This window comes from Panulirus ornatus, chromosome 61, assembly GCF_036320965.1.
Source record: "Panulirus ornatus isolate Po-2019 chromosome 61, ASM3632096v1, whole genome shotgun sequence".
Classification (NCBI taxonomy): domain Eukaryota; kingdom Metazoa; phylum Arthropoda; class Malacostraca; order Decapoda; family Palinuridae; genus Panulirus; species Panulirus ornatus.
The window spans coordinates 4,577,337-4,604,574 of NC_092284.1; the positions used below are offsets into that span (position 1 = coordinate 4,577,337).

A 27,238-nucleotide genomic window follows, 5' to 3' on the forward strand; every position below is an offset into this window, starting at 1 on the left:
GCTTTGATAACCCCACAAGGTTTCTGATAATGACTTGGATATTCAAGTAATCTTAAGGTCTCCGAGAACCACAACACCTGCTGTACTGCTAATACTAGAGACCTCATTATCGGACCTTCATTTTTTTTTATCGTGGGAGATGAAACTAAAGTATGTACTATATCTATCATCGTGTATACTCCACCAGCTGCTGTGATTCTGGTGAGAATCACTACAATTGTTCCACTGATCAAGTCAGTGAGTGTCTCTGGTGGTGACTGAGCAACAACTTCCAGTCATCTGGCAGAATAAATTTTGTTTGTTTGAATTGGGGTGAATTTCCCGTGTCAAGGATTCTGATGATGTCACAAGTGATCTTGGCTGCTGTGCTTGCTGCTCTATTGCACCAGGTAATTTCAAACCATGATCATCGTGATGAGATTCAATATTATACAAGTTTACAGGAAGGGAGAGAGGATCAACCAATAAGGATAACCTTTGATATGAAACTGTGTTGCTAAAAGAGGTGTTGAAGCAGGCTAAGAAACTGCCAAAAGGAAGGAATACATAAGGATAGTTGTCAGAAGTGACAAGCTTTTGAAAAAGGAGTAAGAAAAAGCATAAGGTATCCAAACGGAGGCAAAAACAGTGGAAATCTCAGTAAGACCATGATTGCATTGTGGTTCAAGCTGCATATCAATTTCGCATTTATTGATGTGAACTGGCTGGTGGTAAATGGTAAAGATCAGAGCATGGAGCAAATTAGGTTGGGCAATCTGGATATTGTTGGATTAGTCAAGACCAATCTACTAAAGAGGTATATCAAGAGAATACGCCCCTAGTAAGGAGAGACAGGGAAGATTGAGGAGGAGGAACTGGCCATTTTGGTAATATTAGATTCCAAGGAATATCATTGGACAACCCATTACAGGCCCTTTTAATAAAGTGTCACAGGGCTCATTCTTGGAACCACTGCTCTTCTTGGGGTATGTAACTGACTTGCAAGTAGGACAACTCATAACATGTTTGTGGATGATGTCAAGCCCATGAAAGATGTGTGATGAGGATTGCATGGAATACGAGGATGCCTAAACAGCCTCCAAAGTTGGTCCAATAAATGGTCGATGATATTCAACACAGGTAGAATCAAACTCCAACAGACCATATGGCCTGTGCAGTATGTAAGGCCAACTGCTTCTGTATTCATTATGAGTATTTTGCCAGACAAGTGAATATATGTCCTATATATTGCTTGGCTAGGCTGACAAATTGAACTTGTGGATGACTGATTGGCAACACAAAACAGGCCACCCATCCCAGAGATACTATGTGAGTGTTGGCAACTTGAAGGCAGACCGAGACGACGGCTGCCGCTTCCCTTTTACAGCAAGACTGTAGATATATTCTTCACCCTGCTGAGATTTCCTGACTCATATACTCCATCTTTGCTAAAGAGGCAGATCTGTCATGTTTCCACAAGAATCAAATGGCTTTTATTTTTATTATATCACCTTTTTTTATTTTTTTTTAGTATCTCATTATCCATGAAAATAACATATCCCAGTGACTTGCAAGAGTTGAATGAATTTAGATTTTTTTTCCTTTTTCAATAATGTCTTCCAGCATGTTGAGGGCCAGGAATGTCCTTGCATGTACCGCGAAGCAGACCCAGTTTTCCCAGGAGCAACAGGCAACCGCTGGGACTGTGAATATGTCAGCCATGGCCTCCCAGCTGTTCCTTCTACTTGCTGGACACAACATCCAGATGTTACCCAGGTAAGGCCTGACAACTGGTACAAATCTTTTTAACTCATGTTAGACCAAGGTAAGACCCAGCACCTGGTACTTTATTCATGTGAAACCTAGTCCACCCACATAATACCCAGTTCCCCTTGTTATCTTGAGTAGGGTACAGCAAAGTATGATATACTTAAGAGAACAGATCTTTGTCTCCAGAAGATATTCAGTTACTTTGCCTCCAACAGACATTCAGGTCCCTTGTCTCTGCCAGATATTCAATTCCTTCATCTCTGGAATATAACCAGCCCTTTGCCTCTGCCAGGTGTTCCTGGACTACAATGAGATCGAGCACCTGGCAGCTGAGGACTTTGCAGGTCTGACCAACCTTCAGACTCTCTCGCTCAAGAAAAACAGCATTGCTACCATTGAAGACAGGGTGTTTGCTGGTATGCTAAGCCACTGTTATGTACTTAAAAAAAATCCATTACTTATAGAGTGAACAAAGAAAAATAAATGTGTGACAAATGGGGCCTGAAAATGTTGTAGTTGCACTTTGGGTGGAAAGTCACCTTGAACAACATTGTATCATTAAAGCACAATCTTGCAGAAGACTCTTTCACTCCAAAAGAATCCATCGTTTCCCTGTAACAGCAGGGCAATGATGGACGTTCATGGAGCAGCTTGGAAACTGTTGCACAAACCCCTGGAGAAGGGGAGGGGAGGGGGGAGGTTTCTGGGGTTATATGATAAGAAAATGATACTGTTTTGTAAAGGTTTGAATACTTTGTGTGTATTCTATACTATCTCTTTTGTTTTATCTCAGGATTGACTTCACTACAGTTCTTGGACCTGTCCAGCAACCAAATAGTCGTTCCTCCCTCTGACATTTGGCACCTGAGTAATCTCACACATCTCTATCTCGCTGACAACAAACTCTTGGAAGTCCAGACGTACAATATATCTCACCTGGTATGTATATATAAACAAAAGGCTAAAGAGATAAAAAGGAGGAAGGAGAGGAAGGGAAAATTAATCTAACTGTTTTGAAGTGAAAAACCTGCTATGGGAATGGGATTTAGATCATAGGTGTTAAGGAAGACATGAGAATGTAAAATATTTCCACAGCTTAGTGTTGGAAGAGAAAAAGATAACACAACAGCCCACACAAGCCACTGAATTGCCTAAAGCTTTGTATTGTATGAAAAGAAATAGACATCACAGCAGCACAGAAACCCCTGAGTTACCAAAGACAACACAGTAATCATTACTCACCTTCACCTCCAACAGACTAACCTGGAAGTCCTGGATCTGCACTTGAACCAGCTTCGTCAGATCCCCTACCACAGCCTGGAGCCTCTCACTAAGCTCCGGAAGCTTCACCTTTACTGGAATATCTTTGTGGTGCTCCCCATCCTGACGGAGAACCTGCAGCTGGAGGAGGTCTTGGTGCATGGCAATGCCTTACTGGACTTCCCCAAGTACATGTTTGGCAACCTCTCAAAGCCACTCACCTATCACTTTGTTGTAAGTTAACTTAGCAACTTTTTCTTTCTTTCTTGGGCATTTTCTCATTGTAGATCCTCATAGATACATAAATATGTACGTCACAGGGCCCTTCAAAATTCAGGCCATTTTTATTGTACCTTAATTTTGGACCAAGGTGAGGAGAGGATGTATATGATATTTGATTAAGAACCAAGTTATAGGAGACAAAGAAACAATTGTAATCCCCGTAGTAATAGAGTTGGAAGCTCCAACTAGAAATATAGTTGGTATGACTGAATTTAAAATCCTGTGCAACAGGAGAAAACTCAAAAGATAGGGCCCCTCGCATGTACGACTCTCACACCATATTGCCAAAATAGGCAATGACAAATAAACAATTACACTCATTGGCCCTACATATGTAGAACTCTTTCCTTATACTGAAACAATAGGTAGTCATGAATAGGTGATTACTTACACTCATTTGCCCTTCAAATTCTAATTACACAAATAGTAATTACACCAGTTTCTACGACCAGTCATAAAAAGCATGCAGTATAATCATATCTTCTGTAGGATAACCCAGCCTATGATGTGTGGGCGCCAATGCTCCTGCCCCTGCCAGACCGCAGCCACATCGTCATGGGCAATGATGTCTCTGTGTGGGCTGAGGATGAGCAGCAGGCAAAGCAGCTCCTGCAGAAGGATTGGCTTGTGCAGAACGGACTCTCTCAGACCATAGACCTCAGTGCCCTTGTCAGGATCTGTGGCACAAGCAAGGCAAGCATTCAGGGCCGCTTGCCCCCTTGCTAACCACCAGAAAATGGATGTGTTTTCCCCTTCATTCTTACCACAGAAAATGGAAATGTATTCAACATAATAGAAAAATGGAATTGTGTTATCTGTCAGAGTAACATAATCAAATTGCATCCCTGTATTCTAATCACAAAAAAAATGAAACTGTATTTCAAATTTAATTGAAAAAGAATGAATGTACCCCTTCCATTCCAGATAAAGAAAAGCAAATGTTTCCTTCTGTTCCAGAGAAAATGGGAATGCATCCCATAATCAAATAAAAAAATGAGAAAATAATCTAATTTCAATTAGAGAAAATATAATTGTATTTCTGAATAATGATACAGGGAATCTCATTTCGATACATACATTCACTATGATCACAGGAAATGTACAGGTCTTCCTTTGACTCATTTTAAATGTAATTGTGTCCCTCCAATCTAATCTCAAGGAATGCAACTCCTACATAAAAATAGCAGGAAATGAGTGTACTCCTTAATTCTAATCACAGAAAATGAAGCTGTATCCCACGATCTAATTACATAGGATGGAAAATAAAACCTTTTCAGTCACAGAAAATGGGACTTACGCTTCATTTCAGTTACAGAAAATTTTAAGATATGCTTTTTAAATTACAAAAATGGTATCCAACATTCTAACCAAGAAGCAGTGGGAATGTATTCTTCCATCCTAATAACAGAAAAACTAAACAGTCACCAGTACTATCTTTGATTTGCATTTATCGTATGTGATTTCCATGACCCACAGCTTCTCAAAAACAGCAGCACCGGAACTCCACATTTCTTACATTTTTTCATATATATTCTATCTCGGGCAGAAATGCGTTTGAACCATTTCCTTACAAAAGGACTTCATAAGGTAAGCTGGAGGGATTTTACTCAAATCAAACTCATTTCCATTTGAATGAGAATATCATGTTAAACATTTAATAAAACTGATTAATTTCTTGAAGTCTTTACATCTATATCCTTCCTCCAAACTTTTATGAATAGTATATTTAAATGGATAACCCAAGATGGCATTATCAGCATGGGACAATGGCTAACATCTACCTCCTGCAGAAGAACTAAACCTCGGGATAATGTTTCCTTTCTTCTACAGGAGCAAGGAAACATATCTGAAGTCCTGTAGTTGTGCAAGAAGGGGAATGATGCCATGCCAAGATCCTATGGATCTGCTGCAGGAGTTAGTGAGGTCCCATGGTCGTGCAAGAAGAGGGAAGACACCATGCCAAGATCTCATGGATCTGCTGCAGGAGTTAGCGAGGTCCTGTGGTCATGCAAGAAGAGGGAAGACGCCATGCCAAGATCTCATGGATCTGCTGCAGGAGTTAGTGAGATCCTGTGGTCGTGCAAGAAGAGGGAAGACGCCAAGCCAAGATCTCATGGATCTGCTGCAGGAGTTAGCGAGGTCCTGTGGTCATGCAAGAAGAGGGAAGACGCCATGCCAAGATCTCATGGATCTGCTGCAGGAGTTAGCGAGGTCCTGTGGTCGTGCAAGAAGAGGAAAGACGCCATGCCAAGATCTCATGGATCTGCTGCAGGAGTTGGCGAGGTCCTGTGGTCGTGCAAGAAGAGGGAAGACGCCATGCCAAGATCTCATGGATCTGCTGCAGGAGTTAGCAAGGTCCCGTGGTCGTGCAAGAAGAGGAGAGACACCATGCCAAGATCTCATGGATCTGCTGCAGGAGTTAGCAAGGTCCCATGGTCGTGCAAGAAGAGGAAAGACGCCATGCCAAGATCTCATGGATCTGCTGCAGGAGTTAGCGAGGTCCCGTGGTCGTGCAAGAAGAGGAAAGACGCCATGCCAAGATCTCATGGATCTGCTGCAGGAGTTAGCGAGGTCCTGTGGTTGTCCTATGCTGCAGCTTGAAGGAAGACAACATCTGCTCAAAGTAAAATGGCACGAAAGATTTCAGGTTATATATCCTTTACGAGGAGGAGGAGTAGGATATTGTTGTCCTTTGCTGTCTGCATGTCTTCACCTCCAGATTTGGACCCGTGGCAAGCATTTCACCGCTGCTTCCAACAGTTTCTGTGTGGAGTCTGTGGCCACAGGTGGATTGACTGATATTATTCCACCTTCTTAGAACAGATAATCTGTGGAAACTTTCCCCTCCTCGTATAGCATTCTTTCCTGAAACTGTCAGGCCTACAGATTTGAAAGTTTACGACTGAGCAAGACAAAGAGGTCATTGGCGCCATTGTGCACAAGTAACAGGTGTAGACACATGGTTGCTGCTACCCTGGGGTCCCCTCGTGGTCCTAGTTACCCTGGGGTCCCCTCATGGTCCTAGCTACCCTGGGGTCCCCTCATGGTCCTAGCTACCCTGGGGTCCCCTCATGGTCCTAGCTACCCTGGGGTCCCTTCATGGTCCTGGAAACCCTGGGGTCCCCTCATGGTTCAAGCTACCCTGGGGTCCCTTCATGGTCCTAGCTACCCTTGGGTCCCTTCATGGTCCTAGCTACCCTGGGGTAACCTCATGGTCCTAGCTACCCTAGGGTCCCCTCATGGTCCTAGCTACCCTGGGGTCCCCTCATGGTCCCAGACTCCAAGCAAGAAGGGCATGGTAGCGTCTTGGGGTGGCCGAGGTGAAAACGTATCTACAGGATGGTGATGGAAATATTATTTCCACTATATCAGTAATTTCTACGTATCAACAATAAATTTACATTAATTGGTCACAAATTTCCCATTTACTTCGGACTGTCTATCATCCTTAAACATAAATTACGTCGTAACCAATATATGGAGCAGGTATTTACATAATACCAACCAAGATGCTGAAATAAAAAAAATAGATATAAATTCATACAAATTCCCCACTATGTTTCCCCATATGCAAATCAGATAGATAGATAGAGATTAATATAGAGTAGACTCCCACTGGTTATATGTATTCCTAATAACACCCCACGGCATTATACATATTCATATATATAAATATATATATGTATATATATATGCGTGTATATTAATTAATTTATTAATTTTTTGTTTATATTTGGTGGCCGTTGGCCATTGCGCAATGCGTTAGTCACTTGATTCTTGTTTATGTTTGTTGACCAAATCGCGGGAAAGCAGCTGGGTGGCTGACCATGGTGAGGCATCTTCCTCATTATTCCCCTTTGTCAGTTATTATCTCCCCTCTGGGGGTTATCAGGAGGCCTGGGGAGATGAGGGGAGGGTAATGGTGGGGTGATTAGATAATGGGGGTGAAGGTAGATGGGGTGGTGAGGGAGCCTCCATGGGGGAGAGGGAGGGAGGGGAGTCTACCCTAAACGTTGTAGGATTTAAATATAAATATGAATTTTCCATTTGAATTAATACGTTGAATTTTGGGTAGAGTAAGACTACATTCTACCTAACCCTAGTTAATTATTAGGTATTATTTATGATAAATTGTTCGTTTATGGAATCAGACGAATTTGTATTAAACGACTTTGGACGATTAATCTTTGGATATAATGTTATGTGACAAATTACTCATGTGATTAATTCATGTTGGGTCTGGTTACTTTGCTGGAGTAATCTGTTATGTGGTACATTAATCTTTGATTCATTTTAATCAAGTTTATTTTTCTCCGGTGTACGTCCAACAGAAGTTATGAAATTACTGATATTTATCAGAAGTAATTTGGTGTATATATATTATATATATATATACCACACATTATAATTAAGGAAGGCATTTCATTTGTGGAAATATTTCGTAACCTGTGGGGGTGGGGGGTCAAAGTAGAATTACTCATTAATCTCTGGTAGTAGATCTGATATGGTAAACTAATGTCATATGAGATTGATATGTAATTTGACGTATTAATCTTTGATGTGATAGATTCGTCTTTGATCTATGTTGATAGATTTAGTGGTAGTAGGGAGGGCCGTGAAGATCACAGAAAGTGTCGGGTTAAGAAAGTAAACCGGGGGAAAATGCTTAGGAATTAGCTTATGAAATCCTTGCCTAGCCTTCCATAGAAGATGATTTATATGCTGTTTCTCTTTTGACCTTTGAGTTTTTTTACCACTTGTTAAAATCATATTGTAAAAATATTTGCGACTATATTGAGAAATTACCCAAATGAGATTTGTAAGACATTGCCTTACAATTTGGTCTCACGGAATTTTCAAGATTGATGGTTTATTTTGATGATTGCATTGAAATTTGAGGTAACTGTAAGCTGTAAGGGGAAATGGAAGAGATTTTTTGGCTTTGATAATTTCAGAAGTTACGTTAATTCACCTCACATTTTCCTTATTTTCTTGGCCCTATATTTCTGTTCTTAGGTTTAATCAGCAAATGCATTGTCCTTGCCTGTATACTGTGTGGTCTCAAGGATTAAAAGAAAGTTATTGTTTATTTTTCATTGAATCTCGAAATTTAAGAATGGGAAGGTAGGTGAGATTTTTGTAAGTTTGGATGGTTCCTGGACATCTTTACTTTTTTAACTCCACATTTTCCCTGATCTTTGTAGTCCTTCCCACATTTGATTCATTTATCACGGAATGAAAACCAGGTTTTAAAATTTTGCTTCATCTGTTTATGTCAGCTGTTAGAAGTGAATAACATGGCAGCATTAAATGGGAATTTTACATGGTATTTTTTGCAACTCTAACAGAGTGTATAGATGCTTTTGCAGCTAATGAGATTCCTGAATATTTGAACTTTGATGATAAAGTAGATGAAATTTGGTGTAACTAAGTTTAGTTGGAGTTATCAGATTGTTCATACCCGCTAACATTTTGAAGTGTGACAGGAGAGTTAACAAATGCTCCGAGCATCAGGTTTGTTTTGTTTTATGGATGTGCACCATACAGATGCCAATCTAGTTTTGTGTTATATTATTGATTGTTTTTATTTGTCCCTCAGGATATACGGAAATATTTTCATCCACTTAATAGTAAAACTTCAGGAAAGCCTTCAAGTACAGCAAAGGAAAGTAAGAAAAACTATGTAATTATTGACTCCGACGAGGAGGATCCACTTCCTCCAGTCAGGAAGAAACATAAAATTGTAGACTCGGAAGATTCTGGTATGTTTATTTCTCTTGACAATCCATTCCTTATTTTTTAATGAAGAATATCTTGCTAAAAACGTGTGTAAATCCTTTTATATATTCCATTAATAGATATTTATCTGCTGGACATTCCTGGACTCTGCCTGCAATATACTCCTGTTTTTGATATCCCAATCCCAAATGATTATTTAATAATTCCAAACTGTGTTGATTATTAGAATACTTAGGGAAAGATAGATTTTGGTCAAACCTTTTGAGATAGATCTTATTCAGTACGATGCAGTGGTGTAATGAGCATGGCTGATTGTTGTGTGGGCCATCTCAGTGTTAGGTGAGATAAGTCATTTTTAGATGACTCTAGTTTGATACTTTGAATAATGGATAAAGACTGTAATTCTCCCATTCTGATTAAAAACATTTTGAAGCTAGATTTTGTTGTTTAAAAAGAATGTATTGAAACTTTAACCATACTATTTTTCTCATTTTTTTCACAATTGGTTGTATAATACAGATGATGATATATTTACAAGCAAACCCAAGAAAAAAGCAAAGACTGAAGAGAAAAGAAAGCCCAAAGCCCTGTCAAAGCCGGCTGCACCGAAATTGAAGCCTACGTCTCCTTCATCCTTCTTTGGGAAGGCTCCAGTGTCCAGGAGTGAACGAGAGAGTGTCCCATCAAAGAAGAAGAAGGTAAGAGGCCTCTTGTACTTATGGAAATGCTGGAGCATTCCTTTGAAGTGTTTAAGGTTAAACTTTTACGAGAAAAGTAAGAGTGATGTGTTGGCATGTGTGTTCGATTCTTTGTGTGTTAGATGATGAGGGATTTATGGCAACCACTGAAAGCAATCTGGTTGTTAGAACCAAAATAGTTGTCGAAGGAATTGGAACGTATGGGCAATGGAGTGTTAAAAGTGGATTCAGCAAGAATTGCCAACATTGCCGAAGGATTAGGATGAAAAAATTCTCCACAATTTCCCTAAAATGGAAGTACAGTTCGAGTTGGTGTTTCGGAGAAAGGGGAGTCACAAGTGCAGGATATGGTTGGAGGGTTACAATATGAAGAGGGAGGTAAAGCTGTAGTCTATGGGGTGTAATGTAATCCTGAAGAGTAGTGTTGATACTTATTTGAGGTGGGCTTATTGCCAGAGCCTTGAAGAGAGCATTGAAAATTATTTTGACTTAGGTAAGCTGAATTTTGTTCGGAATCGTGCAAATTTCAGTTTCTTGTACGAATGAAACATTGATGAGTGACTGTAGAATAGCTAGTTAGAAAGTTCATTGAGGAGAAAGAGAATACTTAAGAGAAGCTTGAATATGCCAAAATATAGTGATGAAGGTATGGCAGGAAGGTATGTAAAGTCTTGAACAGAAGAATTAAAAGTATAGTTTGTATGAATATAAAGCATTTAAAGGGAAAGTGAATGAATGAAAGTTTAGAAAAGTGTGCAACATTTTTCAAGAAGGAAGTAAATAGATTTAGAAGAATTATGTTTAAGGAGCAAGACTGTGTTAGACAAGTATGGGGGTTACCAGTGACAGAGGAAGATGTTTGTAAGGGGCAAAGAGTAAACATCTCATTAGAAAGTGTTATAGAAACAAAGTACCTTTGTCAGGAAAATTGATGTGAGAAACAGATTGAATATGAAGAGCAATGATGTTTTTGAAAAACTTAAAAACAACAGGTATTATGTAGAATGGTAAGCTAGATGGTGAATATTTAGGACAAAGGTAATTATTGTTCTTTTATATAAAGGTGAAGGGAATAAAAGGGACGAGAATTTTGGAGGAATAGGTCTTTTTGGCATGATTGGCAAAGAGTTTGGTGTACTGGATTGTATGACTGATTGCATTTAGAGAATCGGTGAATCCCTTGTAGATGAAGAAGGTGTGTTTAGGAAGAGGTAGTGACTGCAATTTTGAATGTACAGAAGTGAAAAATAGTCGTTGGTAGGTAGCCACTGATCAGGGAGGTATAGTACTACTAACTGTCTGGTATCGGGAGGGTTAGTGACAGCTGTGTAGTGAGCCAACTCTTCAGTGATTGTCAAATTGCACTCCTCTGACCCAGGTAGCTGTCTTATCTTTCTGCCTCGACCACACATGGACTGCTGGCATTCTGTTCACAAACATAAAATCTCTCATTGTCACATGTTGCCCTCTCCCAGTGGCCCTTTAGGGGTGAGGTGCTAAAGGCTAAGGAGGTGCATTGGAGTTCACCAGTTATGGAGACTTTGCCAAGCCACACTCTTGAGGAAATTCCTTAAAGAAAACAGACATAAGAGATACAGATAGATAGAAAAATAATCTGGAAAAAGGGAAGAAATTTAGTGCAGCATTGGATATAGAAAAGGCATGTAATAAGTAGTAGGAAAGCTGTCAGGGAAGTTCTGACCGCATAACATGCAACGTAGACGTTTGAGTTCTGTTAGGGGCTTTTACACTGAAAGTAATTGCGTGTGAGAACAGTGCGCAAGTGATGGTATGAGTCAGTGAGAGCATAATGCTTCTTCACGCGTCCGGATCAAAGTAGGAAATATGTCGAGTGCAAGAAAGGGAATTATTGTTAGAGTTAGTAAGGGTGGGAAATTGAGTTATAGTACGTGGAGTGGAATAACTGGGATAAAAGTGGACAGTATTGGAAGTTGGTGAAAGATTATTTTAGGAGAGATGAAAGAGGGGCACTCGAGTGACATCACAGTTGATTGGAAAAGGGGGAGAATTTGCTCCATCGTCTTCTTTTGCAGTGGAATGACTAGAGAGGAAGCCATGTGTAATTTTGATTATTTGATTTTAAGAATGATTTTTCCATACCTGTTTTTCATTCTTTTGCTGTAGATATTTACTTTGTATTTTCAGTTTCAGAGTGATGAGATTGAGATTTTAGAGGACCACAGTGATAATGAGTTTCAGAATACCCTTCAGCAGTTAGATCAAGAGCAACAGCACACATCCAAGAAACTTCGACTTGAAACTAAATCTCCTTCGCATGAGGAGAGATGTAAAACTCCATCGCATGAGGAGAAATATAAAACCCCATCACATGAGGAGAAATGTAAAACCCCATCGCATGATGAGAGATGTAAAACTCCATCACATGAGGAGAAATATAAAACCCCATCGCATGATGAGAAATATAAAACCCCATCATATGAGGGGAAATGTAAAACCCTATCGCATGATGAGAGATGTAAAACTCCATCACATGAGGAGAAATATAAAACCCCATCACATCAGGAGAAATGTAAAACCCCATCACATGAGGAGAAATGTAAAACCCCATCACATGATGAGAAATGTAAAGCCCCTTCACACAAGGAGAAATATAAAACTCCATCATATGATGATGAGAAACCAAAGCCTAATGAAAATAGTCCTCCAAATAAAAATCCTGTACAATCCACAGTATCTAGTAAATTATCCTCAAAGTTAAAGGCATTTCAATATAACAAAGGAACAGATGGAGAAAACAGAAACCATTACAGAGATGGGAGAGAAGACAGGGGCAAAGAGACAGTGCAGAGCCTTGGCACCTTAAAGCAAAAAATAAGTGAGAAAGATGTGAAAACAGAAGGGAAGAAATATATAGAAAGTCCGAGTAAGGAAGTAAAATCATTTAAGAAAGAAGAAAAAATCACTAAGAAAGAAAAACAACGTAAAGAAGAAAGAGTGATTAAAAAAGAAAAACGGATATTGGATGAAAATATAAAGACAGAAAGTGTAAGTCTAATGAAACATTTCCCAGATGCTATTATAGAGGCAGCCGTAAAAGTTGAAAAGAAGGTTACACCAGAGAAAACTAACACTAGCAAGATTACTACTGAAGCAGACATCACTCCCCAGGATGAGAAGAAGAAACATTCGAGGGAAGCTTATTTCAAATTTCTTCGTAGATCAGGACCAGCCAACCCTGGGAGCAAAGAAATCCCTGAGGTGAGTTAGATATATCTATTATTATTATTTCATTTTGTAAAGTGTACCATATTTCTTTATTTTTTTTATTTTTGCATTTTCCTTGAACAGCTAGAATAGCACCAAGAACGCTTTTAATGACCTCACTCGCTTACATCTGCTCTCTAGCTGACATGTATATTGCATCAAAACCAGAGCTGTTTTATTTTCCGAGGTTCATGCGATTGACAGGCTACCATGCTGTTATAATTCTATCCGATTCATTCCTCATAGTTATATCTCTTTAATTTTAAGAATTGAGGCCATCATTGTAATTTCCCATCTGTTTGAAGCCATGTTTAGGTGGGCAATATACACTGTACAGCATTTGTATAAGTTCTTGGGGATAAGGGAATAATGAATACTTGCAGTGTACCTCACCTAATGTTTGTTGTAGAAGGCAACTACAGTAGATAGGATTGGGGGGTTTTTGATGATTGTAAATGAGAATTTAGGATATATGTGATTTTTTAGAATATTTTTTCTTCTTTTCAGGGTGCACCTAATTGTTTACAAAACCTTGTGTTTGTCTTAAGTGGTGTATATGATAGTTTAGACCGGGAAGAAGCAGCCGAACTTATAAAAAAGTATGGGGGTAAAGTTACATCCTCTGTAAGTCGCAACACATCGTACCTTGTGCTAGGTTCCGAAGCTGGTGAGAGTAAATTAAGGAAGGTAAGTCCTTGAAGACAAAGATATTCACTACCAGGTCCCACAGACCTTTCTGTTGTAAGACTGTTCTCTTCTTTCACCCTTGATTTACAGTACAGTTGTTGATCTAGTCCTTTCTATAGCCATCTGTCCTGTTTTTATACAAAGGTTTAGGTATTAATTTCAAATAAACCTCTTACCATTTCAGGTTGTGTATTTGTAGATTTGACAACTTTGTTTCTTCCTGTATGTTAAATTTGTAATTCTCATTTTGTTCTGCCATACCTAGATTATCTTACCATACATCTTTCCGGTCATTTTTTGAAGCTGTATTGAGGCAGTTATTTTAATCCTTCATGATAGTATAGGTGATAGTGTAGGTGTTCTACTTTCTGTAATGTTACCAGATTCTCAGGGCTTCCTCTAAAACTGCTTGTTTGGGTCTCAACTACTTTCTGTAATGTTACCAGATTCTCAGGGCTTCCTCTAAAACTGCTTGTTTGGTTGGGACTGTACAATGCAAAAGTACTCTGCTTCTTATATTTTATGTGTTGAACATATTCATCGTCAGCTTTCTTTGTTTGTTGTACTGAAAGTTCTCTTTATCATACCTCTCATTAGCTGACTTGAAAATACTGCATTTTCAGATAAACATTTTAGTAGGGTGATGGAATGTGTTTGCATGACTCATTATAATTTCAGAAAACAGAGTTTGCATATATGATAAGATTTCTAATTGCTTAAGAGGATTATTGAAAAATAAACTTTTTTTTATAAAGATTTCATCTGGTAAGGTACACTGATGGGGATGTCTAATGTAATATATGTTATCTTACTAGGCTGAACAGTTGGGTACAAAACAGTTGGATGAAGATGGATTATTGGATCTCATACGCACACAACCTGGGAAGGAAACAAAACAGGAAAATACGAAAGGTAATCTTACTTTCAGATTGATCAGGGGTTGGAAAGTGTTTTGATTTTTATTTCACAGCACACTATGTGTCTTATTGTTCGGTTGAGGACTGTTTTGGAAATGAAAAGACATTTTGTACTACACTTTTTGTTCGTATCTTTTTGTCCTTCCTTCAAATATGTAAGCAGTACCAGCCCTAGTACTTATCCTCATTATCACTCGTCTCTTCTGTATCTATATTTGTATCTCTGATGCCTGTTCCAACTAGAACTCCCAAAAATGGGTGGCCACGACAACAGATTCTCCATAGCTAGTGAACTCCAGTTCTTCTCATCTTTCATGCTTCACCCTTAACAGGCTACCGGCAGAAGGCAATTCCAGTACAGTGTTTACAGAGGCTCCTACCTAATGTTCCTACTGACAGCTTCTATCTAATGCTCCTTCCTACTACTTCTGCTTAATGTTTCTCCCTAAATATGAGCAATATATACAATAATTAGTATTTGGACTTTTCATTATTAAGACATTACACTAACAACCCAACCCCTTGTAAACACTGTCTCTGAAAATATAAACCAGTTTTTAATTTTTTTCACACGTATTCATCATTTCCCCCGTTAGTGAGATAATGTTCCAGAACTGATGACTGTGCCTTAGAGGGAAAACTCTCCACTTGGCCCCTTCTCTGTTCCTTCTTTTGGAGAGGTAAAAGCTGGAGGGGAGGATTTCCAGCCCTCCCCCCAATTCCTGCCCCTTTTAGTCATCTTTTACATCACTCAGGGAATACTTGGGAGGTATTCTTTCTCCCCTATCCTCATTTATGACATGAAATTCTGCCTCAGCTGTAAAGTGGAAAACCCGAAGGATTGTTCTCTAAAAGCCAATACTAAGAGTTACAAATGTATATTTGGAAAAATTTTATTTCTTGTTTCACTTCTGTGATCAGCTTGCGACTTCAACTGACCTGAGTCATAGTAAAGACAACGCTAAAAACAATGTCAAGGCTTCCATCCAGTGTTGGTAAGTACCAATATGGTGACATGATCCACAGTAACAGCAAGTAACTGTAATTTTCATTGCAAGTAAATATCTTGAAAAAATAAATCATCCCTTTACTCACAACTAATAATTACAAAATGGAGGTTTAGATTAAAGATTCAGATGTCAAATTTCATATAAAATTTCAAGTGGCATCACCAACAACACCTATGTGTCCATCCATGAAATGTAAGGATGATGGTTTCGGGTAATTACATGTGGAGGCAACGTAATTCTGTTTAGGAGATGGTTTTGTATGCGTGTTGATATATTTCAGTGTTTTGATGAAATTGTGTGGGCAGGAGAGTTTGGTAGTGGCTAAAGGTTTCAACTAGTGAAGGTGATATTGCTGGTTGCACTGCCTCCTGTTGTACCATTACAAGCAGTACAAGTGATGAAGCAGGCACAACTGCCAGCAGTCATGGCTTTTACCCCCCCTCCTTTGTCAAGTCATCCTTGCAGTCAGGAGCCATGGCACTGAACCCACCTCGGTTGATGCCAGCGGAGCTGATATTGCTAAAGCCCCAAAGGGGATACGTGGCAATGATTACTGTGCTTGTTGAAAGTTCATCAGCTTTCTTCATTTCTACAAGTCTGGCATAAGGAACAGACTTATTAAACAATCGTCTTGATGCCGAGTAACACCCCAACTTTGTCATACTCTGACCAGTCCACAACCATTACCCAAGCAAGTGGCATCATGATCCATCCACAGAGACTCTCAAGAGAACAGAATCCATTTTCAGAGCCAACAAGTGCGCAAGTCCAATCAAAAACATGACTGCAAAGGGCAGTGATGGCTTAGAAGGCAATGAGATTGGCAGCAGTGTTGGCAATGAGCATGATAGCATTTGTCACCCCATTCATGGAGCCAGGTAGATTCGTCCCCTTTCACAGTCTTTTTTTATTATTATTATTTTGCTTTGTCGCTGTCTCCTGCGTTCGCGAGGCAGCGCAAGGAAACAGACGAAAGAATGGCCCAACCCACCCACATACACATGTATATACATACACGTCCACACACGCAAATATACATACCTATACATCTCAACGTATACATATATATACACACACAGACATAAACATATATACACATGTACATAGTTCATACTGTCTGCCTTTATTCATTCCCATCGCCACCTCGCCACACATGGTATAACAACCCCTTCCACCCTCATGTGTGCGAGGTAGTGCTAGGAAAGACAACAAAGGCCCCATTCATTCACACTCAGTCTCTAGCTGTCTTGTAATAATGCACTGAAATGCACTGTCATGTAATAATACACATCCAGACCCCACAGAACTTTCCATGGTTTACCCCAGACACTTCACATGCCCTGGTTCAATCCATTGATAGCACATCAACCCCGGTATACCACATCTTTCCAATTCATCCAATTTACTCTATTCCTTGCACGCCTTTCACCCTCCTGCATGTTCAGGCCCTGATCACTCAAAATCTTTTTCACTCCATCTTTCCACCTCCAATTTGGTCTCCCACTTCTCCTCGTTCCCTCCACCTGTGACACATATATCCTCTTGGTCAGTCTTTCCTCACTCATTCTCTCCATGTGACCAAACCATTTCAAAACACCTTCTGCTCTCTCAACCACACTCTTTTTGTTACCACACATCTCTCTTACCCTATTATTACTTACTCGATCAAACCACCTCACACCACACATTGTCCTCAAACCTCTCATTTCCAGCACATCCACCCTTCTCCGCACAACTCTATCCATAGCCCAAGCCTCGCAACCATGCAACATTGTTGGAACCACTATTCCTTCAAACATACCCATTTTTGCTTTCCGAGATAATGTTCTCGACTTCCACACATTCTTCAAGGCTCCCAGAATTTTCGCCCCCTCCCCCACCCTAAGATTCACTTCTGCTTCCATGGTTCCATCCGCTGCCAAATCCACTCCCAGATATCTAAAACACTTCACTTCCTCCAGTTTTTATCCATTCAAACTTACCTCCCAATTGACTTGACCCTCAACCCTACTGTACCTAATAACCATGCTCTTATTCACATTTACTCTCAACTTTCTTCTTTCACACACTTTACCAAGCTCAGTCACCAGCTTCTGCAGTTTCTCACATGAATCAGCCACCAGTGCTATGTCATCAGCGAACAACAACTGGCTCACTTCCCAAGCTCTCTCATCCACAACAGACTGCATACTTGCCCCTCTTTCCAAAACTCTTGCATTCACCTCCCTAACAACCCCATCCATAAACAAATTAAACAACTATGGAGACATCACACACCCTGCCGCAAACCTACATTTACCTAGAACCAATCACTTTCCTCTCTTCCTACACATACACATGCCTTACATCCTCGATAAAAACTTTTCTCTGCTTCTAACAACTTGCCTCCCACACCATATATTCTTAAAACCTTCCACAGAGCACCTCTGTCAACTCTATCATATGCCTTACCCAGATCCATAAATGCTGCATACAAATCCATTTGCTTTTCTAAGTATTTATCACATACATTCTTCAAAGCAAACACCTGATCCACACATCCTCTACCACTTCTGAAACCACACTGCTCTTCCCCAATCTGATGCTCTGTACATGCCTTCACCCTCTCAATCAATACTGTCCCGTATAATTTCCCAGGAATACTCAACAAACTTATACCTCTGTAATTTGAGCACTCACTCTTATCCCCTTTGCCTTTGTACAATGGCACTATGCAAGCATTCCGCCAATCCTCAGGCACCTCACCATGAATCATACATACATTAAATAACCTTACCAACCAGTCAACAATACAGTCACCCCCTTTTTTAATAAATTCCACTGCAATACCATCCAAACCCACTGCCTTGCCGGCTTTCATCTTCCACAATGCTTTTACTACCTCTTCTGTGTTAACCAAATCATTTTTCCTAACCCTCTCACTTTGCACACCACCTTGACCAAAACACCCTATATCTGCCACTCTGTCATGAAACACATTCAACAAACCTTCAAAATACTCACTCCATCTCCTTCTCACATCACCTCTACTTGCTATCACCTCCCCATTAGCCCCCTTCACTGAAGTTCCCATTTGTTCCCTTGTCTTACGCACTTTATTTACCTCCTTCCAAAACATCTTTTTATTCTCCCTAAAATTTAATGATACTTTCTCACCCCAACTCTCATTTGCCCTCTTTTTCACCTCTTGCACCTTTTTGCACCTTTCTCTTGACCTCCTGCTTCTTTCTTTTATACATCTCCCACTCATTTGCTTTATTTCCCTGCAAAAATCGTCCAAATGCCTCTCCTTTCTCTTTCACTAATAATGTTACTTCTTCATCCCACCACTCACTACCCTTTCTAATTTGCCCAGCTCCCACGGTTCTCATGCCACAAGCATCTTTTGCGCAAGCCATCACTGCTTCCCTAAATACCTCCCATTCCTCCCCAACTTCCCTTACCTCCTTTGTTCTCACCTTTTTCCATTCTGTACTCAGTCTCTCCTGGTACTTCCTCACACAAGTCTCCTTCCCAAGCTCACTTACTCTCACCATTCTCTTCACCCAACATTCTCTCTTCTTTTCTGAAAACCTCTACAAATCTTCACCTTCGCCTCCACAAGATAATGATCAGACATCCCTCCAGTTGCACCTCTCAGCACATTAACATCCAAAAGTCTCTCTTTTGCGCGCCAATCAATTAACACATAATCCAGTAACGCTCTCTGGCCATCTCTCCTACTTACATACGTATACTTATGTATATATCTCTTTTTAAACCAGGTATTCCCAATCACCAGTCCTTTTTCAGCACATAAATCTACAAGCTCTTCACCATTTAAAACCATTTACAACACTGAACACCCCATGTATACCAATTATTCCCTCAAATGCCACATTACTCACCTTTGCATTCAAATCACCCATCACTATAACCTGGTCTCATGCATCAAAACCACTAACACACTCATTCAGCTGCTCCCAGAACACTTGCCTCATGATCTTTCTTCTCATGCCCAGGTGCATATGCACCAATGATCACCCATCTCTCTCCATCAGCTTTCAGTTTTACCCATATCAATCTAGAGTTTACTTTCTTACACTCTATCACATACTCCCACTACTCCTGTTTCAGGAGTAGTGCTACTCCTTCCCTTGCTCTTGTCCTCTCACTAACCCCTGACTTTACTCCCAAAACATTCCCAAACCACTCTTCCCCTTTACCCTTGAGCTTCATTTCACTCAGAGCCAAAACGTCCAGGTTCCTTTCCTCAAACATGCTACCTATCTCTCCTTTTTTCTCATCTTGGTTACATCCACACACATTGAGACACCCTAATCTGAGCCTTTGAGGAGGATGAGCACTCCCCGCGTGACTCCTTCTTCTGTTTCCCCTTTTAGAAAGCTACAATACAAGGAGGGGAGGGTTTCTAGCCCCCCGCTCCGTCCCCTTTAGTCACCTTCTACGACATGGGGAATGCGTGGGAAGTATTCTTTCTCCCCTATCCCCAGGGATAGTCTTATGTCTTTAATACTTGTCCAAGACTGTCTGTTCTCTGGGTAGAAGAGTTTGACAGACTCAACACTTGTCTGTTTTCTGGGTAGAAGAGTTTGGCAAACTCTGCACTTGTCTGTTCTCTGGGTAGAAGAGTTTAGCAAACTCTACACTAACAGATTCACTCATATGTTCATCCTTTGTATGTCTCTTTTGAGCACTGAAAGTTTGCATTACCCTTATTATGTCACTTGCTTACCATGGCAGATGTTTTGGGATTCTTTAACCTGTCATTATTATTTTTTTTCTATTATAACCACCGTCTCCCGCATTAGCGAGGTAGCGCAAGGAAACAGACAAAAGAATGGCCCAACCCACATACACATGTATATACATAAACGCCCACACACTCACATATACATACCTATACATTTCAACATATACATACATATACACTCAAAGGCATATACACATGTACATATTCATACTTGCTGCCTTCATCCATTCCTGTCGCCTCCCTGCCACACATGAAATAGCATACATCCATATATGCATGCAGTGATTTCGATTGTGAATATGCTTTGCAAAATAAAGTTAAACATAAAGTTAAACATAAATGCTTCAGTATATAGTCCTTTGGGGATATTTTTTATTGTTTTCTATCCTATGCAAACATCTTAACCCTCTGTACTTCCTGGTTTTCCAAAAGCAGTGGAAAAATCACTAGACTGAAAGAGTTTATTTTTGTAGGAAAATCCTCGGACAAACTCAAGACCTTTGCGAAGGCAGACTCAGTGGTGAAATCAACATTGGACAGTCAAGGATGCAAGATTCCTTCCACTCAAGTCCCACCCATTTCATCCAGCAGCATATCCAAAACTCCTAGTCCAAAGAAGTACCTCTCGCAGTCAAGTTTATCTGAGTCACAGGTAGGAGTGATTTCTTGTACTTTGCTTATTTGATTACCTTAATTGGTTGTTCCCGTTAAGATTGTTGTGCCTATCAATAGTTACGACAATGGCTAATAAAGAATGATAGTGATGAAAATGATTATCTGATTGTATATAGGTATTTATCTATCACATGTGCCATTTGCATTTACGTAGGATAGACCATGTCCATACTGATGATGATGATGACTTTCTAGAAATTTATGGTGGGTGAGATTAATGGTGATGATGATAGTGATAATAACCAGAACAGCATTATCATTGTGCTTTTGCCCAAATCATCGTCCCTGTACAGTATAAATGAGCTAGGTGTGATAGATTTCTGAAGATGTCTCTGGTTAGTAGAGGAATAGAATCACAAATAGGAAAATGTCTGTTGTGATTGGTGTGTTGCAGGATACGGGCCTGAGAAGTTTGATGCTATCTAGTGTGTAATTTCAAGGTTTGGTGGGGAGAGTGGTAAAAGACTGTCTGAAACAGAATCCATGTGAAGAAGAGAAAGGGATGTCTTCGTTGATTCTCATAAGAATTGGCCTCTCAGGAACTTTAGAAATAGTTTATGTGCGAGAAATGGGTTGGTATGAAGAATATATATTAGGTGGCTTGCCAGGTTTTGGGCTTGTGATAACGTTTTCTTGGTTTCAGGTGTTTAGTTTTCTGTAATGGAAAGAAGGGTCATTTAATATTCATATAAAGATTTGAGTGAGTGTGGTAACAAGGTGTTTCAGGTCTACTTATGCTTATTTTGGTGCTGACGAGTCTTTCTTCACATCTTTAGAACTTGCAGGTGGAGCCAACTTCTTTCCCTGTAGTTATGGCTTTGGCCACGGGGCAACCTTGGTCCTTCAAGTTTAGGCTCTTGAGTTTTAGGGTGAAAAAGCCATACATCATTATTTTGCGTGGACTGAGAAAAAAGAAAATGCCTCCATATGAATATTTCCTTCCGTAGATATGCACAGGGAGCACCACCCATAGAATGTGTCTTGTTTTGTGATGAAAATAATTAAAGCTTATTTTTCGTTTGACAGGAAACTGGAAGCCCCTCATCCACAACCTCCTCTCCCAGAACTCAGTCCATCTCCTCACAAGAACTCGCTAACCGACCGTGTGAAACCCTCATGTGGGTTGATAAGTACAAACCATCATCAATAAAGAATATAATAGGACAGCAGGGAGATCGCTCTAATGTGAGGAAGTTGCTCAACTGGATGCAAAATTGGTATAAGAACCAATTTGGTGACAAAAAACCACCTAGGCCTAGTAGGTTTATTGAGTGAATTTTCTGTATATGGCATTCTGTAAAAGGACATCAAGTTCTCTGGCATATCGGCATTAAGCACCCTGGGTGGTTTCTGGTATGGTATAGTATTAAATGCAAGGTATTTATTTATATGTTACTCTATGGGAGTCATGAGGACAGATGATATCATCTTGCTGGACTTTTACCATTGCATAATTTTCAAAGAGCGTGGTTGAGAGAGCAGAAGAGGGTGTTTTGAAATGGTTTGGGCACATGGAGAGAATGAGTGAGGAGAGATTGACCAAGAGGATATATGTGTCGGAGGTGGAGGGAACGAGGAGAAGAGGGAGACCAAATTGGAGGTGGAAAGATGGAGTGAAAAAGATTTTGTGTGATCGGGGCCTGAACATGCAGGAGGGTGAAAGGAGGGCAAGAAATAGAGTGAATTGGAGTCATGTGGTATACAGGGGTTGACGTGCTGTCAGTGGATTGAAGCAAGGCATGTGAAGCGTCTGGGGTAAACCATGGAAAGCTGTGTAGGTATGTATATTTGCGTGTGTGGACGTGTGTATGTACATGTGTATGGGGGGGGGGGGTTGGGCCATTTCTTTCGTCTGTTTCCTTGCGCTACCTCGCAAACGCGGGAGACAGCGACAAAGTATAAAAAAAAAAAAAAAAAAAAAAAAAATTTCAATCGGTCAGTTTGAAGAATTAGTGTGCGAGTTGTTTGTGAATTTGATGTGTCACCATTGAATGAGAGGTGGTTAATGCTTCACTAATTTCTAGTTATTGATAACTAAGCTGCCAAGTTAATTGTTTGGGTTGTTAGTTCCTCTTCCTCCGTATCTGTCCAAACTGCTCATAGATATTGGATCGAAGAAGTTATTATCCATTTGCTTTTCATCTCTGAGAATAGAGATGTAGATTTATAAGTAGTTAGAATGAACTGGTATCAAGTTAAGGTAGTGTTGAACTGTGGTGTTAGAGATTGGACACTTAACGGATTTACATAACGTGATGATAATCTGTTAACCCAATCCGGAGTTAGGTAGAATGGTGATACTGTCTCCAAGAAAGGTTGGATTAACTAAGCCAGAAACGGGGACCATATCTACTGCAACTGTTGTATGTCTATTTGGTTAGTGAAACATCAGTTGATTTGTTGATGGGTCCAGGTGTCTTGTAATGAATGAAGGAAGATGGCTTCGAAAGAAAATTCACGTGAAAGAAGTGTTCTTCCCACTGGATTGTCACTCTGGATTAGAAAGAAAACTGCAATGGATGATATTTTTAATAGGGATGTGATTACGAATGAAGTTAAATAGTTGAGTAATGCAGTTAGAGAAAAATGCCCTGAGATCTCTGGTAAGTAGGGGGATGTTGAATGAGGAGTGAATAAGGAAGGTGAGGTAGTCATTAGTAGAATGATTGCATGTAAAATTGCACTGATAAAGCATCTGAGGATTAGGGGTATTTTAGATTCTGTGAAAGGAATGGTGGTTGATCAGATGTAGTGGTTGCATTTGTATGTGTTGTCAGAAAGGTTTTTGAAATTGGAAGTCTCCCTTGGTGATTTAACTAAGGATATAAGTTGAATGGTTTTCTATTTCTCTCGTAATGTTAAAAACGGTTTACTTTCTCATGTTATTCATGATTAGAAAATATAGAGGATTAGCTTTGAGGCTTTACTCTCGATGGACTCTTTGTTGATGGAAGTTGTATTAGACATTTGTTCTTAGGGTGAATGGATGAATCAGTGTTTATGTGTGTTTGTATTCACATTTTGTCAGTTGATTACACTCGTATTTATTGGCATGAGATCACATTACAACACCAGTTTCCAAACGTGAATTATTGGCAACCCCACTAAATCAGCAGTTTCCATTATGTTCTCCTCCATTACACAGAATGATTTCTGCAAGTCTTTCTTTCTTTTTTCATACATTTGCTAACTATTTTCTTTCATTTTGTAGGATGTGTTGTTCTGTATGTATTATTTATTATATGTTGTACATATAATGAACATAAACATGCAGGAGGGTGAAAGGCGTGCAAGGAATAGAGTGAATTGGAACGATGTGGTATGCCGGGGTCGACGTGCTGTCAGTGGATTGAACCAGGGCATGTGAAGCGTTTGGGGTAAACCATGGAAAGTTCTGTGGGGACTGGATGTGGAAAGGGAGCTGTGGTTTCGGTGCATTATTACATGACAGCTAGAGACTGAGTGTGAACGAATGTGGCCTTTGTTGTCTTTTCCTAGCGCTACCTCGTGCACATGAAGGGGGAGGAGGTTGTTATTTCATGTGTGGTAGGGTAGCGATGGGAATGAAAGGCAGACAGTATGAATTATGTACATGTGTATATATTTTTTTTTTTTTTTTTTTTTTCCAAAAGAAGGAACAGAGAATTGGGCCAGGTGAGGGTATTCCCTCAAAGGCCCAGTCCTCTGTTCTTAACGCTACCTCGCTAATGCGGGAAATGGCGAATAGTTTGAAAGAAAGAAGTATATATGTACATGTCTGTGTGTGTATATATATGCATACGTTGAGATGTATAGGTATGTATGTGGATGTGTATGTATATGCATGTGTATGTGGGTGGGTTGGGCCATTCTTTCATCTGTTTCCTTGCGCTATCTCGCTAACGCAGGAGACAGCGACAAAGCAAAATAAATATAAACAGATAAATATGTTTTACATTTTATGATTTTTGTGAACGACTATCTGTCCTCCTAGACAATGGTGTGTGTGCCCTACAGTATAGAAACCATTGCATTACAATACTTTTCTGTTGATTTTTAAGGATCATTGTGCATTTCTATGGATATGATTAAGTTGCTTATTTTTTTACATCATGTCACCTCATCAAGTTGACTGATATCTTGGATTATATTTTCTTTTATTATTAGTTCCAAAACACCCATTCCTATAGTTACCATTGTCAGACTTTCATATAGCATCCGAAATTCACTTTCCTTGAGATTATGCATGTCAACAGATGAAAATTACTGATTTTTAGTTTTGCATGTGTAAGTTGATAGTTTGCATTTTTAAGATTGAAAGTTTCTGGTAAGTTTATACGGTATTTTTTCTGACCCTCAGGTCCATGGGCAAAGGATGACAATGGAGCATTCTTTAAGGCTGCATTACTATCTGGACCTCCTGGAGTAGGTAAGTTGGAAGCATTTGAGGGTTCATTTGACAAAGTTGGATTATTCAGAATTATTAGGAGCAATAGGTAGAAGTAGTTATCACTGGGGATAGGGGAGAAAGAATACTTCCCACGTATTCCCTGCGTGTCGTGGAAGGTGACTAAAAGGGGAGGGAGTGGGGGGCTGGAAATCCTCCCCTCTCGTTTCTTTTTTAATTTTCCAAAAGAAGGAACAGAGAAGGGGGCCAGGTGATGATATTCCCTCAAAGGCCCGGTCCTCTGTTCTTAACGCTACCCTGCTAATGCGGGAAATGGTGAATAGTTTGAAAGAAAGAAAGAAAAAGGTAGAAGTAGTATAAATAAATAGAATAAGATAGAAGTAGTAGGTAAAAACATTTAGGTAGGAGCATTAGGTAGAAGTAGTCGGTTGGAACGTTAGGTAGAGCACCTGTGGCTTTAAAGCTGTGTTACAGTCATTAGAAAGGAAATGAGGGATCCTTTTGGAATAAGAAGTTCCTTGGTAAGACTTTATTTATTTTTTTTTTCAATTTATAATAATACAGCCTCATCTAGGGTAAATTCCCTGTTGTGGTGTAGCCTCATGCTGGCAAAGTATAGTAACTTCTAGCTAGATGATAAATAGTAGGATTGGGAGAATATAGTAGGTGTGTTGGAATGCATAAAGACCTTGTGTAGCTGCCATTTCAGTTTTGAAGAAAAGAACCATGAAGGGAAGTCAAGACTACACTTTTTTTTCTGAATATTTCCAATATGCCCATGTTATCCTTGGAACTTATTTATGTATGTCTCTGATCCCCATTCCCGTTGGGAACTCCCTCAAGGGGGTGACCCTGATAAAAGTCTCCATAACATGTGAACTCCAGTGCTGCTTCGTTGTCTTTTAGTGTCACTCATAACAGTTCACTGGCAGAGGGCAACTCTAGTGCAGTGTTTCCAGAGGCTCCTGCCTATTGTTCCTACCGACTGCTTCTACCTAATGTGTCGATGTAAAATTCCTGCTTAATGTTCCAACCTACTGCATCTTTTTGTTGCAGTTTCTATGTTGATTTCATTTGTAATATTAAAATCAGTGTATAGAATTGTTGTGAGTCTTGTTGCCAGATGTTGGTGATAGAGGTCCAGATAACAAATTATTGTATCAATTTCAGAATTAGTTAACTGTGTCGTGATGCAGGCAGATGTTTCTTTAATCAAAAGTAGATTTTGCTTCTGAAGTTAATTCTCCTTTACTCTTTACATTGTTTTACATTATTTCTTTTATTGTAGGAAAAACAACAACAGCTCATTTGGTGTGCAATGAGCTAGGCTTTGATTTTGTGGAGCTGAATGCATCAGATTCACGTTCAAAGCGATCCTTGGATACGGTTGTATCAGAATTACTTTCTAATAAGAGCCTTTCACATTATGTGACAAGTAAGTAGACATTTTGATTTACTGGTATTGTATTTGACTATTACGTTTGCTTAAACAACCCTTATGATGATACATGAATCCGGGAAAAGTAGTCCACCTTTGCAGCTTGGAAACCCACAAATTGATTTTAAGATCTCTGGATTACATGTATATGTATGTGTATGTATGTATACATTGAAATGTATAGGTATGTATATGTGCGTGTGTGGGCGTGTATGTATATACATGTGTATGTGGGTGGGTTGGGCTATTCTTTCATCTATTTCCTTGTGCTAACACGGGAGACAGCAACAAAGCATAACAAAATATAGATATATAGGGAGAGTTCAAAAATGAAAAAAGAGGTCATTGTGTTGAAAGAGTAGTCCTTATGCTTGGAAGTTCGTGTTAAAGATGTGTT

The 27,238-nt window shown here is 39.7% G+C and overlaps 2 protein-coding genes across 2 annotated transcripts in view; both read left to right on the plus strand.

Annotated features, from left to right (window-relative positions):
- The first annotated feature begins 223 nt into the window (after window positions 1-223).
- On the plus strand, window positions 224-4,967 carry LOC139767497 (uncharacterized). The gene is made up of 6 exons (XM_071696922.1): window positions 224-389; window positions 1,603-1,755; window positions 2,042-2,165; window positions 2,543-2,688; window positions 3,007-3,243; window positions 3,781-4,967. The coding sequence occupies exons 1-6, from the start codon at window positions 339-341 to the stop codon at window positions 4,015-4,017; spliced, it is 948 nt and encodes a 315-aa protein (XP_071553023.1). The 5' UTR covers window positions 224-338; the 3' UTR covers window positions 4,018-4,967.
- Window positions 4,968-7,078: 2,111 nt separating this feature from the next.
- The window catches only part of Gnf1 (germ line transcription factor 1), a 43,974-nt gene continuing 23,814 nt past the window's right edge, over window positions 7,079-27,238 (plus strand). Inside the window, exons 1-10 of the mRNA XM_071696841.1 lie at window positions 7,079-7,121; window positions 8,891-9,053; window positions 9,550-9,728; window positions 11,895-12,968; window positions 13,482-13,661; window positions 14,477-14,573; window positions 20,815-20,993; window positions 22,043-22,274; window positions 25,356-25,424; window positions 26,692-26,838. Coding sequence (XP_071552942.1) covers window positions 7,119-7,121; window positions 8,891-9,053; window positions 9,550-9,728; window positions 11,895-12,968; window positions 13,482-13,661; window positions 14,477-14,573; window positions 20,815-20,993; window positions 22,043-22,274; window positions 25,356-25,424; window positions 26,692-26,838 — 2,323 coding nt within the window. The 5' untranslated portion in view covers window positions 7,079-7,118. The remainder of the gene's footprint in view (window positions 7,122-8,890; window positions 9,054-9,549; window positions 9,729-11,894; window positions 12,969-13,481; window positions 13,662-14,476; window positions 14,574-20,814; window positions 20,994-22,042; window positions 22,275-25,355; window positions 25,425-26,691; window positions 26,839-27,238) is intronic.

What these genes read in the sequence shown, in the direction of transcription:
- LOC139767497 (XM_071696922.1), top strand. Translation starts at nt 339, where the DNA reads ATGATGTCACAAGTGATCTTGGCTGCTGTGCTTGCTGCTCTATTGCAC. An exon ending in AACATCCAGATGTTACCCAG is followed by an intron (nt 1,756 to 2,041) that starts GTAAGGCCTGAC and finishes TGCCTCTGCCAG; the next exon opens with GTGTTCCTGGACTACAATGA. An exon ending in TGAAGACAGGGTGTTTGCTG is followed by an intron (nt 2,166 to 2,542) that starts GTATGCTAAGCC and finishes GTTTTATCTCAG; the next exon opens with GATTGACTTCACTACAGTTC.